This window comes from Oncorhynchus masou, chromosome 24 (assembly GCF_036934945.1).
Source record: "Oncorhynchus masou masou isolate Uvic2021 chromosome 24, UVic_Omas_1.1, whole genome shotgun sequence".
NCBI lineage: Eukaryota > Metazoa > Chordata > Actinopteri > Salmoniformes > Salmonidae > Oncorhynchus > Oncorhynchus masou.
In genome coordinates this window covers 88812625-88827609 of record NC_088235.1, presented here as the reverse complement: position 1 = coordinate 88827609, position 14985 = coordinate 88812625, and the positions used below count along the sequence as shown (strand labels likewise).

Sequence of the window (14985 nt, the reverse complement as noted above, 5' to 3'; positions counted from 1 at the left end):
TGCAAAGATTTCTCTACCCTCAATGGCAAAATGGGTAGAATTTCAGGGCAACCAAATCTCGCTTACGTCCCCCAAAAGGCTCGGGCCAGCCCTGCTCCCATACCAGGCACTAACCAAGCCTGCACCTGCTTAGCTTAACTTCAGTAGAAAGCCGGGCTTCTATCTTACCCTCAGTCCAGACTAAGCCACTGTTTTCCCCCTGATCTAACCAGTCTTTCAGAGGTACAGTATGCATTTACTGTGTTAGAGTTTAATCATCATGATTGCATTTCAGTGTTGTCATGATGGCAAACACTCCAAATAATGAATGCCTGGACTCCAACCAGGTTGATCATTAAACAAAGGACCTCTGAGCTGAGCCGGTCTAAGGTGTGTCTGAGCCTGTTTTCCAAGACCTCTGATAATAGTGTGCTGTCACAGCAAGAGCTAAGCTGGTCAGTTACATGGTTTTGGCCCTCATCTACTGTTCCCAGCAATCACACATGGGCAACCACCCACTGACTTGTGTGTGCGCATGCATGCGTGTGTGGTGGTGGTGTGTGCGTGAATGCATGCGTGTGAAGGTCAGTAAAAACCTTTATATATACGGTCTCTGGTAAATACCCCTCCAAACCACAAAGCAGTAGCTCCCATTGGGGGCTGTACAGCAATTGTAGTTGTGATATGTTTAACCAGGATGGGATGTGGTAACAGATGAATCACTCTCACACAATCTGGTACCATGATGCTTTCGCTCCCATCTCTTTTAAAAATGTTTCTCAATGAGTGACGCTGATTAACAGTCAGTGATTTAAGCATCAAACAGCTTGAGAGATCTGCTTCCAGTTAGCGGGTTGATATAGGTCAGAGAGACAGAGGTTGGTACTGCATGTCTGGATATGCTCTATCAAACAACTATTCTACTGAAATCCCCCAGGTGGTAAAAATATTGCACATTTTTCCAGATGACCGTTTACTTCTGAGGTCTGATATGCAGGGTAGAAACAAATGCATCGACTGTCCACATTCAAGGTACAACACATTCAGAACAGTTGGACACAACAAATCTTCAGGTCTCAGGCAAGGTTACTCATCATCCCACTAGCATCCAGTAGTTCACTGAACCACCAAGTGTAACAACCACCTCGAGCATAAAAGTATAGAGTGGAGTGAACTTTGGGATGTAGGGTAGAGTTGAGTGTTAGTGTGGGAGGAGATCACAGAGAAATCCCCCACAGTAATAACACAGACATGGAGACAATTGAGATAGACCTTGTCACAGGGATAAACTTATCTGGAAGAGCCCACCTACTGTGACCCCATACATCCCCCCATCTGATATCGGTGTGTGACATGTTTTTGCTGTCGCTGACTCATAATGAACCTGAGAAAGTGCAATAAACAAGAGTGCGATGCGGAGGGAGAGAAAGAACATGAAACCAAGCATCTCTGTAAACACCATTCCATGGAAAATAAAGTGTGTGCGTGTGTCTGCGCATGCGTGTGTTATTTTGGCACGCAAACAGCTGAGAACTGGTATAAGTGGAAATGATGAGTGGATGCAGGTCTGTGCTGGAGCCGATTCCCATACAATCACACATGGGTAGACACCCGAGGACTGTATATGCATGTTCCTCCCACTGATACTGGGAGACCAGGCCTGACTCTGGGTATGAGTGGGCTGTTATCACACATCAATGGTGTGTGTTTGCCATCTTCCCCCCAGAGATGGAGAGAAGGCCCATTCTCCAGTAGTGTTGTCCAGGGGACTCCCCTGTGTATGAATGTCTGTATCTGACAGCTGCATTTCAGCTCTAACACGTAAAGTGAGGTTTTTACAGTTAGCTCAACAAGGCTTACCGGTAAAAGACCCCCTTTGTGACATTAACCATAATTAAAGAGTTAATAACACCTCTGAGACACAAACAATATTCAGGCCAGCCAGTCACAGGAGGAACTTCCAGAGATCAGTCTGATTAGAAACTATAGGTCATGAGGCTACCACTACCAGTCATCCCACACAGCCTTTCATACTGTTTTCTATCCTCTAGCCATGCATCTCTCGTTTTTAATCTGTTACCACCAGGCTATGCCACAGATGACCTCAAGACTGTTTGTGCAAGATAGTAAAGAGAGGAAAAGTGGTGGCATCGGTTGTCCTGTCTGGTATGTCTGTATCTCGAGGTTTCTATTGTAGTGATCTGGCTCCCTCTAAAGGGAGGATCAGTAAAACTATAAGTTGTTGCAAATAGAAAGAGTAACAGTTGATAGTTTGAGCATCTTTAGACCCTCTTTATAGGAGTATCTATACAAAGCACATACAGATAGATGTAAGCTCTTAATTTGACCAGTAAAATTGAGTTACATGAAAAGTGCAGGTTTTCAGTAAATCATGAATCTAATCTGCATTTCCTGCAATGTAGGAAGATTCTCAGGAACAAGTGCAATAAAATGTATATCCTACGTCTGTATAAACCACCTTTTCAAGAAAAGCCAATTGAATAGGAGCCATTACTTGTTTTTATACAAAACACTGAAATAGCGAATATTAAAAAAATTCATTTTTAATGTTGAAAACATTACATACCTATAAAGCCCCAAACTTCCCATCTTCCCCCGCCCTGTCCCAGATTCTCTAAAACGTCAGTAGCATACTCAACTAGAGTATGGCACCCCCTACCCCAGGTATAGACAACTAGATACAGCTGCCGGATGATTTTTGTTGGAGCAGATGGTCGGGGGGGCTGAACATAATAATGAACACTGCAAATTGACCACAACTAAGCTCAAAGAGATTGTATTTGAAAATAATTTCATACCTTGATTAGATTGACACGATAACATCTCTTATGATTTGTCAGAATATTTGGGAACAGATTTCCTAAATTACACTTTTTTGCAGGATTCTTGTGATTTTACAGTCTTTTTTGACCAAAAACTGATTGCGAGCCGTTTTTTGGGTGACCCGACTCCTGCTCTACACTCATGCTCACACATTCAGGCACACATTCAGACACGACACTAAATTAGGTTAATTTAACATTACAATTCTCATAATTATACTCTCTCAGTAATGCTATTCAACAGTTCGTTATGTACACACTGGTAATGTCTCAAAGGCTACCCTATTCCCAAAATAGTGCACTAGTCTTGACCAAAGCCCTAGAGTATGTAGCCAACCTTTAAAACCTCATTGGCCAGTTTCTTAGACCCAGATCAAGTCTAATCCTGGAGTAAAAAAAGCATGCTTAATGAACAATCTCTTTTGAAAGTGCTTTTAATTCAGAAATAGGAATAAGGTCTGAGAAACTGGGGCCAAAACTAGTACAATATATATTGAATAGAGCAGCATGAGACATCCATAGTCAGTTGACAGATTCTGAAATTGCACACAATTCCCTCCCTATACAGTGCACTACTTTTGGCTAGAGCCTTATGCACTATATAGGAAATATGGTGTCATTTCAGACACGTCTGTTTGTTAGTCAAATTCAGACTGACCACAAAATTCCCCTTGGTCATTTAACCAGTCTCCCTCTCCACTGTCAGTCCAGTGGATTTTGCTGGGATTGTTCTGTCCACATGGAGTGGGTTTTATGTCTATGTGAGCGACCCCTGCGATCCTGAGTGCCGCTGGGTTAAGTCCTATGGCTTTGGTTCCCTCGTTATTACTGGACGAGAGAGAGAGGGAGGGTTTGGCACGAGGTGTGTGTGTGTGCAGAAGGCAGAGGAGAGACATTGGGGATACAGTTCCTCAGATATAGATCCCATTAGGTTCAAGTGTTCTAGTGTGGAGGGAAACAGTTTGTAGGGGAAACCACTTCCTGCTGCTGGAGTCATTTCCTGTCCCATTCTGGGAGGCCATGAGACTTGGAGCGGGAGTGTGGGAGGTGGTTTATCCTCCAGCTCCTCCTACCATGGCTCAACCCTCTCTCTCGATCCCTGGGTGAGAGCTTCTCCTTTCACTCATCTATCCCTCGCTCTTGTCCTCCACAAGGGATGGGACAGGTCTCTCCTCTCTTCCATCCCTCTCTCCTGTCCTCCTTTAGGAGTGTGGCAGGTTCAAGCGGTCCTCTATCAGTGTGTTGTCAGGGCCCTGTGACTCCACACACTGCCGGATGGTTGCTATGACACCAGACAGACGTCTGTCCAGGGCGGCCAGGTGAGGTTCGGCCAGGACGGGGTTGATGGGGTCAAAGGTCAGGGCCTGCCTCATGGCTGAACTCAGAGCCCCTGCCCTCAGCAGGTTCAACCTATTCCACGTAGACATACGCACCCTGACAGATGGAGGGAGAGAGAGGTGCAAGAATGTAGAGAAAAAAAACAGCTCATAAACATACTGCAGAAAGGAGAAATGGTTCATAATTATTGACAAATGTTGGGATTTTCTGTGTGTGTAAACTCACATGCAACATTGATACAGAGAGGCCAAAATGCTTCTTTCGTCCAGAGCTGCATTCCCAAAACTACAAAACAAGAAAAAAAACAGTAAGATTGGTTAGATACTACAGATGTGCATCTCTACCTTTCAAGACGATTCGATAAGTATCTAAGATACATGGGCTCCGGTACAGGAACGACACATTTTGGTTTGAAATGATTTGGTAAGATTTGGTTTGATTAGAGGAACGAATCAATGCGATTCAGTTCAATGCGATTCAATGCATTTGTTGCATAAAAACATTAATTTCCCATTCTAAATTAAAATCTGTTGCTGATTAACCTTATGAGCTGGGCCTCTCTGAGTTGGACTTCTGTGTGTGTTTAAATTATATATGTGTCTATGTTATATATAGGCACCTGAGTTGAGCCATAAGGGAAACTGGGCATCTACACCACCCCACTTTCAGTTAGGGGAGGACAAAGTTACCTTTTTATCCACCCACCCATTTAAAAAAAAAAATCTGAAATCACCATCAACCACTAATTCATTTGTCATTTTTGCAGATGAAATGTGTTAGAGCTAGTAATGTACAAATACTTATCTTTAACAATTAGCTATGACATAGCTAGCCAATGAATATATAGCGCAACTTTGGATTTCATCCCAGTCTCAAATCTAATGGCAGATGATCGGAAATTGACACAGTGAGCTTCTCTTCTTCTCCCGCGTTGACCATGCAGTGCGGGGAGCAAAAGTGATTGCTGTATTCGTTATTAAATTAGCAACTTAAGCAGTGCTTAATTAGGACATCGGGAAGTGCAGGAACAAAAACTGGGCGCGAGAGGGGGTGGGGGGGGGTGACCTGGGGAGCTCTGAGGTGCCGGAACGCATTAAAAAAAGCATTGCATGCATATCATCACATTTACGTAGTGGCAGAGTAGTAGAGTAGAAGCGCTTACAGAAGTTGCACACACAAGGGAAAATGTTAGTAGCCTACAGACCATGAAAAATGTGGCCTTATACAAACCTATTTCATGCAATTCTCTGTTATTTTACATGACTGGAGACGTTACTAGAATCTTTAATACCACACAAATGATCGAAATGACACTGACAAACTGAGATCGATAAAAACGACCTTGTCTTGAATCCATCAATATCCTCGGCCTAGGTGTGTGGAGACATATAGAAAGCTACAATATGAGGAGGAAATGATTGGAACGCATTTTTAGGAGTTTCACCGATTCCCCAAATGATGCGCAGCTCACTCGCCGGTGATGCCAAAAGCCTATCTGTTTTACTTTGTAAAATATTTGGAAGTTGATGAGATATTATGGTAGCCTACAACAGATAAATTATAGTCTTCTCTTTTCAGCAGGAGCCATTTGCTTTCCAACCTGTGATTTCCATGATAGTATTTGAAATATTGGGAACGGTTTGTTGTCTGCATGCTGTTCAGAGAGATTTGCAGCACGTTCCCAACTGTAGGCTAGGTTGGTAGGCTATGCCTTGTTATTGGGCATTTTCATGGTGTAGTAGGCTATTCTGAATCATTATATGTATTTATGAACAGATGTAACCAATGTGAAATGGCTAGCTAGTTAGGGGGGTGCGCGCTAATAGCGTTTCAATCGGTGACGTCACTCGCTCTGATCCCTTGGAGGAGTTGTTCCCCTTGCTCTGCAAGGTCTACGGCTTTTGTGGTGCGACGGGTAACGATGCTTCGAGGGTGGCTGTTGTCGATGTATGGAGAGGGTCCCTGTTTCGAGCCCAGGTAGGGGCGAGGAGAGGGAAGGATGCTATACTGTTACATTGATGCTGTTGACCCAGATCACTCTAAACTTCACATTTTAGAGTGGCCTTTTATTGTCCCCCAGCACAAGTTGCCCCTGCGTAATGATCATGCTGTTTAATCAGCTTCTTTATATGCCACACCTGTCAGGTGGATGGATTGTCTTAGCAAAGGAGAAATGCTCACTAACAGACAGTTGGGTCGGGTTAAATGCGGAAGACACATTTCAGTTGGACAACTGACTAGGTATCCCCTTTTCCTAGTTGAAAAGTTGCTAATTAGTTAAAATGCTAAAGTTTTCGGATGAGATGCAAACACACAACCTTTGGGTTAATAGATGTTTGCGTTATATGCCAACCCACCTTATCGGTGAATTGTTACATCCATATGAAACACCTGCATACACAATGTCATAACACACACAGCTCAGCAGATTAATCAACAGGATCAGAGGGAAAAGAGTAGGGGTGTAATGGTACACAGTCATACTGAACCGTTTGGTCCTCTCACTGTCAATTGCATTTATTTTCAGCAAACTTAACATGTGTAAATATTTGAACATAAGATTCAACTGCAGACACAAGTTCCACAGACATGTGACTAACAGAAATTGAATAATGTGTCCCTGAAAAGGGGGGGGGGGGGCAAAATCATAAGTAACCGTCCGTATCTGGTGTGGCCAACAGCTGCATCTCCACCTCATGGACTGCACCAGATTTGCCAGTTCTTGCTGTGAGATGTTACCCCACTCTTCCTGCAAGTTCCCGGACATTTCTGGGGGGGAATAGCCCTAGCCCTCAGATCCAACAGGTTCCAGACATGCTCAATAGGATTGAGATCCGGGATCTTCGCTGGCCATGGCAGAACACTGACATTCCTGTCTTGTAGGAACTCACGCACAGAACGAGCAGTATGGTTAGTGGCATTGTCATGCTGGAGGGTCGTGTGAGGATGAGCCTGCGGGAAGGGAACCACATGAGGGAGGAGGACGTCTTCCCTGTAACGCACAGCGTTGAGATTGCCTGCAATGACAACAAGCTCAGTCCGAAGATGCTGTGACACACCACCCCAGACCATGACGGACCCTCCACCTCCAAATCGATCCCGCTCCAGAGTACAGGCCTCGGTGTAACGCTCATTCCATCGACGATAAACGCAAATCCGACCATCACCCCTGGTGAGACAAAACCGCGACTTGTCAGTGAAGAGCACTATTTGCCAGTCCTGTCTGGTCCAGCGATGGTGGATGTGTGCCCATAGGTGACGTTGTTGCTGCAACAGGCCTACAAGCCCTCAGTCCAGCCTCTCTCAGCCTACTGCAGACAGTCTGGGCACTGATGGAGAGATTGTGTGTTCCAGGTGTAACTCGGGCAGTTGTTGCCATCCATTACTTGTCCCGCAGGTGTTATGTTGGGATGTACTGATCCTGTGCAGGTGTTGTTCCACGTGGTCTGTCACTGCGAGGACGATCAGCTGTCCGTCCTGTCTCCCTGTAGCACTGTCTTAGGCATCGCATAGTACGGACATAGCAATTTATTGCCCTGGCCACATCTGCAGTCCTCATGCCTCCTTGCAGCATGTCTAAGACACATTCACGCAGATGAGCAGGGACCCTGGGCATCTTTCTTTTGGTGTTTTTCAGTCAGTAGAAAGGCCTCTTTAGTGTCCATAACTGTGACCTTAATTGCATACCATCTGTAAGCTGTTAGTGTCTTAACGACCGTTCCATAGGTGCATGTTAATTTATTTTTTATGGTTCATTGAACAAGCATGGTAAACAGTGTTTAAACCCTTTACAATGAAGATCTGTGAAGTTATTTAGATTGTTACGAATTCATTGAAAGATCCTGAAAAAGGGACGCTTCTTTTTTCGCTGAGTTTATTTACAAAACAAAAACACTCGGCCTACAGGCCATGTGAACGCTGCGTGGTAGGCCATGTGAACGCTGCGTGGTAGGCCATGTGAACGCTGCGTGGTAGGCCATGTGAACGCTGCGTTGTAGGCCATGTGAACGCTGCGTTGTAGGCCATGTGAACGCTGCGTTGTAGGCCATGTGAACGCTGCGTTGTAGGCCATGTGAACGCTGCGTTGTAGGCCATGTGAACGCTGCGTTGTAGGCCATGTGAACGCTGCGTTGTAGGCCATGTGAACGCTGCGTGTAGGCCATGCGCATGAACGCTGCGTTGTAGGCCATGTGAACGCTGCGTTGTAGGCCATGTGTTGTAGGCCATGTGAACGCTGCGTTCTAGGCCATGTGAACGCTGCGTTCTAGGCCATGTGAACGCTGCGTTCTAGGCCATGTGAACGCTGTGTTCTAGGCCATGTGAACGCTGTGTTCTAGGCCATGTGAACGCTGTGTTCTAGGCGTATGCCTCAAGTAAATCTGACTATTCTGTTAAAACAACTTGAGCCCATGCGCACATTGTAATCAAAATGTAATTCTTAATTGCCTAACTTCAAACTGTTTTAAACTTTGGTGAGGCGCAGCCGGGAACTAGTTCTGTACGATGGCGAGTGGTGGAGTCGATAAACCAGAATTCGAGGATCCTCCATAATTTAAATCTCCAGTATAGGAACATGTTTGGCTTCCCAGAAGATTTACAATGGCCAGTTAGAAATAAAACGGTAACAGTATGTCACCAAGCTACAAGTGTGCAATGCTGTCAAGGCAAAGGGTGGCTACTTTGAAGAATCTCAAAATATATTTTGATTTGTTTAACACTTTTTTCATTACTACATGATTCCATATGTGTTATTTAATAGTTTTGATGTCTTCCATATTATTATACAATGTAGAATATAGTACAAATAAATAAAAACCCCTGAGTAGGTGTCCAAACTTTCGACTGACTGTATATAGATGATTTATAAGCCAGGCATATTTAACAGTTTGGCTATCGATTATAGACTTAAGTTTGTTTGCTCTATCCAATTAGGCTAAACCCAATTCACACGGGACTAGAGAACATCGGTTATGTAATTATTACCCCAGAATGTCTTATTCTAGAGGATGATTTGGATGGGATTCAATTTTCCAACCCCCCCCCCCCTGTAATTCTTTGTTTTTTCCCTTTAAATTGACAGATGTGGTTATTTTCTTGGCGTGAAGATATTTCAAGTCCAGGCGATAACAGGGCTACACTGATAACTCGAGCTTGGTTCCCTAAAACCAAACCTCTTTGGTATAGTGTCGCTATAATATTTGAATTGAGTGTTATGAGAATCATTAGTATATTTTAGTGATCCGCAGTAAGACGTCCTAAATGCCCCCCAGTCTTCAGATGTGAGCTAAACAGTGCCCTTGCACTTGAGATGTGTTTTTTAAGGCTATGGATGTGAAAGTTAACTTATCATTTCCAAACATTTAGGTCAGTTGTATGCTTCTTTGCGATCTATTAACAGCAAGGGTTACATTAAATAAGCTCAATATATTTTACAGGTGCATATGGCAATATTCTATTCATACGCACAAAACAAATGAACAAAAGCTTTCACTTTGAAAGTTGATACAAGCCCTTCATATATAGGCTATATGCAGCACTTTGTTTAATTGATCAAATCAGTTGTTTTCTTGCTCAAAGCGTAAGCAACACCTGTCAAACTGACATTTCTCTCAAAACACAGGGATGTCGATTTGCACGGGACTAGTATTATCAGAGGACCTTGGCGTTCACCAAAAAACAGTAGGTTATTCTGACTGGAATTGTTACTCTCCAGCCATGTACAAATACCTGACAGATTCGGACAGGACTAAAATTACAGATGTGGTGTTTTGTGCACATAATTACATTACCCGATCTCCCCCAGTAAAACTAACCCCGTCTGAATAGGGCTTAAAGCAAGGGCTGTTTCCTCGTCTCTGCTGCTGCTGCCTCCGCCGCGTTGTTCTCAATCTCAATATGCTGGTTCATTTAGCTATTATGCAGATAGCAACATAGGGAAAGGCACAGATTCTACAGCTCACTAAAGATTGTTTTGGAACCGCGGACAGCGACCATACCCAAAGCGGGAGAAAGTGCATTTGTTATAAAATAATACGAGATTTATTAGTGTTGCACCATTATTTTTTTATATATAATATAACCATATAAAATGTCAGTATCAGATGTCTTAGAGTGATGGACTGTGCCATCCCTGTAGCCTCCACAATGGATTAGTCCACTGTGACAGGCATGAATCCGACAGGTATCATGGGAACCATAAAAAAAAACAATCGACCAGTCAACAAAGGGGTCAGCCCTACGCTCTTTATAAGCGAACCAAAGCAGAACGTTTTCAACCAATGCATCCTCTGTTTCACTTAACAGTGACAGCCCATCCTATTACCCCACAGTAGGAGATGTACCATGCTAAAGACATGCCCCCTTTATGAGAGTCACAAATGCGCATCTGGCACTGAAGGAGGCAGTGTCATGATGCGTTCGTAACCAAGTGAGAATTTACCATGACTGGGAAAAATCTACTTGAACAGCTCTCAAACTGGTAATTACTTGTGGGAAACTTGTCCATCACCAACTTCTCCCATATGGTTACCTCTGTCACCTACTTAGGAAATGACCTCTATAACAGCATTTTCAGCAGTTAAATTTAACAAAACATTATTTATAAAAAGCAAACTATTAAATGTGTTTTTTGAACTCTGTTTCAAAGCATAATCGCTGCACTTTTAGTTGGTTGTTGAACATTAGCCAATCTTGTTGAACATTAGCCAATCAACGGTTCTCAACAAGTTCAAATGTCTCGAGTACCTAAATGTGTTTATACCGTTCATGTGCTAACATTAGCTACAATAAGTAGAGTGTGTATGTGTTCCACCTCTTTGCGTTATCCAGCAGAATGAGCATGCTGGCTCCTCCATCGTCTTGGAAACTCTCATAATGATGTCGGTCTGCGTTACCGATGAGGTAATCAAAGATGGCCGTGTCGATGACGTCCAGCAGTCTGGGACCAGCGTCGTACGGAGGCATCTTCTTTACCGCATCACAGTAGCTCTCATCATACTCCCACCTACACACACACACAAAATGAATACTCAAGCACACACAGTTAACATATACACAGACAAATCGTTAATACACACACCTGGCCAGTTTGCCCTCCCTGTAAGTGCGTCCCCAGGGGTGTCTATGTTTCTGGAGCGGCCAGACGTCTGGCAGCCAGAGAGTTAACGATCCCTCCATGTTCTCTCCCTCCGCACATGCGGGCTCACTCTCTCTACAGTAGTAACACTTCCCATAGAAACAACTATTATTACCTAGAGAGAGAGAGAGAGAGAGGTTAACCATTTCCATTTAGAGAGAGATCCAGCCCACTGCTGCTTGAACCCAGACACAAAACATTATGTTATCAACGTTTAAGGAGTGGCATACCTAGACGCAAACATATTATGGGTGGGACCGAACAGAGCCCTGTTGTGTGTGTGTGTGTGTGTGTGTGTGTGTGTGTGTGTGTGTGTGCTAGCATCTCACCCTGCATTAGAAAGGTACTGAGTAGCTGGTCCGTGGCGACAGGTTTGATCTCAGTCCTCAGGTTGACAAACCTCCCTACCACTAGGGGTGCTCTCCTGAAGCCCAGGATCCTACAGCAGACAGGACAGACACTCAGATACAACTAACACCAGTATCCAGATTCCCAATCCCGATTGTAAAATGTATATATTTATGCATAAGACCGATACGCGTGTGCACGTACCTGTCCAGGTGAAAAGCTGCCACCTCTGCATTGTGTCTGTCATAACCTGCATATGGCTCTCCTTCTACCATATAGTCTCTACTATACCTAGAAAAAGAGGGAGGAAGGGAGATGGAGGGAGTGATGGAGAGAGTTATCCTCTTACATAAACCAGAGTAAAAGCACAGTGCCTATTCTTACATAAAACCAGACAACAGACAGACAGAAGTCAGAGTGAAACAAGGACACTCAGTTCCTGAGGACTGTTCAGCAGCACAGAACCAAAGAATGGAGTGTGCATGTGTGTTTTCTCGCTCTCACCTCTTGGGTTTAAAGACCACTTTCTGCCCCCCGTCCAGTACTAGTAGAGCTTTGAGCTGGGTGCCCTTGTAGCCCACGTCTGCTCGCTCCACCCTGGCAGTGCCCAGCGCGGTGAGGACGGCTGCCAGCTCGGGGGTCTCCTCAGGGTATACCTCCCTTGGGCCCACCCACTGGCCTGCCACCTCCCATGGAGACTGGAGAGTGTGTGTTAAACGGGCACCGCGGGAGAGAGACAGGCCTGCCTCCATCTGATAACACACATGATAGAAACATTAATTCATAGCCTACACGCAGGCACCAGCTACAATAAATACACACTGACACAAAAACACAACCCTACCTTGCGGAAGGCTCTGAGGTCTCGTCGGCTGGCTGCGGACCCCTCTCCTCCGTCCAGCAGAAAAAGTTTTGCAAGCCCCAACAGGAGTAGCACAGCAACCAGTACAACCACACGCTGCTTCAACTTCATCTCCTCTGCAACATCAGACACCACCCCTGACCTGTGAGTCCCCCTCTTCCCCACCTCACCCCTAGAGCATGGCACCTGCCCCCCCTCTAGTCGCTTCCCCCTCCCAGCTCCAACACACACCCTTCTGAAGGGCAGGTGTGGATCTCGGTCTCACCACAAGACCCACAGCTAGACCAGGCCCCTACTGTACCAGCAACCAGCCTGTTGGAGGTCAGAGAGGACATTAGTGATGAAAAACAGTTAGATATAAAAACTTAAACTTGTTGACAGACAAACAGAAAAAGCAGGAGCCAAGATGCTGGACAGGTTGGTACATGATTGACAGGAGCATGATGAAAAACTAATGTATAATTACTGGGCTCAATTTGTAACATATTACAACTCTAATCTGTGTCATCGGAGCTGAGAGAAACACCCATAAGGAGCCAAACTTGACTGATTCCTGGATCCACACCCGGGGTTTTAAACAATCACTTTACTGACAACATAACACCCTGCCTAACCCACTGGCTGTTCTCCCACCAGTTACAGGATCAGTTACAGGATCCATCTAGCCTATCACTCCCTGTCTTTCAAAACAACATTTTATGTTTTGATATTGGATAACACCTCGCTTTGGGCTGTCAGACAGTGCCCATTGTCTGTCTGGCTCCACAGCTCCAGGCAAACTGGAATATCAGCCTGTCCTCTCCCCCAACAGAGGAGAGTTGAGTTGGGGTAAAAGAATAAGGACAGGACATGAAGGCTCCAAAGCAGGGCTCCTCTCATACAGGCCCACGTCAGTTGAGATGGATGTATTCATCGGTTGGTAATGGTCAGGACAAAGATATTGATCAGATTGTCCATAAATGGGGGTTGTTGTGCTATTTGGGGCAGATAAGCAAACTGCCTGCAACATATCAAATGAGCCTGCATATAACAATGGAGATACCATAACAGTAAGATGATGATGTAACTGTATCCAACTATCTAAGCTCTCCATAACTCAACAACGACAGATAGCCCTATCTAATGTGAGCAACTTGTCCTTGCCAGAGTTATGTATTTATTCTAAATGTATGGCTCTGGTCCTTGCCGTATATCAAAGTGCCACTGTCAATGTCACAGAATCATCATAGCTAACAACAACTTTCCAGTCAGCTGGAGGATACAATTGTCACCCTCATCAAAAAGCAATTATGTTTCCACTCAAATTAAAGGGCTGTCATTTGAAAGGTTATTTACGGACTTGAGAATTAATTTAAAAAAATACACACTATACCAGAAAGTGTATGTACTAGGTAGTTAACAGAGGACAACCCGTGAATTAGCCGGTTAAGTTAAACATATAAGCAACCCGTGTCTAGCAGTGCTGGTGGCCACGCAGGCAGGAATGACTCTAGTTGCATTCCACGCAATCGGTCATTCATGGGACCAACTACATACACGTCCCACTACTGCGGAAACTCTACGCTAACAGTAGTTGGCTAGCTAGTTGTTTGAAAATCGCAAAGGTCCACACGGTTAGTTTGGCATTTAGCAAACGCTTTGTTGATTTTAGATTAAATCTGCATCGACAGCTGCTAACGGTACCATATAGTCCGTTTTGCTTTCGTCCAGCAATGCATTACTGGTTAGCTAGCCGGCTAATGGGGTGGTTAGCTAGCCGGCGAGTCGGGTGGTTAGCTAGCTGGGTGGTTACCTAGCTGGGTGGTTAGCTAGCCAACTAGCAAAGAAACGGTTAGTTATCTAAGTTCGTTAGTTAGCTGCTACTTAGAAGTACAACCTGTCTCGTTAGTAGCTAACGTACTGATAGCTGACGAATTGCATCGATATTTTCCATATCAAAACTTGCGTTGAAAGCTGACACGCGTGTGCTAGCTAACTAGCGAGCAAGCTAACATACATTATCAAACATTCTATGAATGTGATTAAAATGCTACTGATTACTTTACTGTTAGCTTGCCGACACCGTTGATTGCAAAGAAATAGCGAACGTTACCTCACAGCCATCGTATTAGCAAGTCTGATCAAATGGCTTACCTTTGCGATTACGGCTACTAGATGTTAAACGAGATCAATGCAACGATCAATGTGTTTTCGATGTTTTGTGTGAAATTGTGTATTATTCGTCGATAAGCTGTCAAAAAAAAATCCGCGTTTCGTCAGCAACACTTAAACAGTTGTTCCGGGTCACCGATTTTTTCAAAATAAAGGTCCCCCACTTAAAAGTGAGAACTATTGTAAAGTAGACTGTCTGTAGAGTGTGTATAAAATGTATGGATTGAAGGTAGAAGCAGAAGTGTTTATTAGTTTAGTCCAATTGGGTGATCGGCGGAAGGGTTTGCGGGGAATAATAATAAAGGTATATTCTTTAAAAAAAAGTATGT

The 14985-nt window shown here is 44.3% G+C and overlaps 1 protein-coding gene across 1 annotated transcript; it reads right to left on the bottom strand.

Moving 5' to 3' along the window:
- Positions 1-2247: 2247 nt before the first annotated feature.
- Positions 2248-14985, bottom strand: fam20b (FAM20B glycosaminoglycan xylosylkinase). The gene is made up of 9 exons (XM_064935501.1): positions 14639-14985; positions 12488-12817; positions 12148-12395; positions 11848-11934; positions 11625-11734; positions 11239-11410; positions 10972-11163; positions 4386-4445; positions 2248-4256 (listed from the first exon to the last, which is right to left on the bottom strand). Exons 2-9 carry the CDS (start codon positions 12614-12616, stop codon positions 4025-4027), a joined length of 1230 nt encoding a protein of 409 aa, XP_064791573.1. The 5' UTR covers positions 12617-12817; positions 14639-14985; the 3' UTR covers positions 2248-4024.

Bases quoted from the DNA above. Each gene is read 5' to 3' on its own strand.
- fam20b (XM_064935501.1), bottom strand. From the start codon at position 12,616: ATGAAGTTGAAGCAGCGTGTGGTTGTACTGGTTGCTGTGCTACTCCTG. The intron at 11,935-12,147 runs GTGAGAGCGAGA...CTCTTTTTCTAG, and splicing joins GTGGTCTTTAAACCCAAGAG to GTATAGTAGAGACTATATGG. The intron at 4,257-4,385 runs GTGAGTTTACAC...TCCATCTGTCAG, and splicing joins TCTCTGTATCAATGTTGCAT to GGTGCGTATGTCTACGTGGA.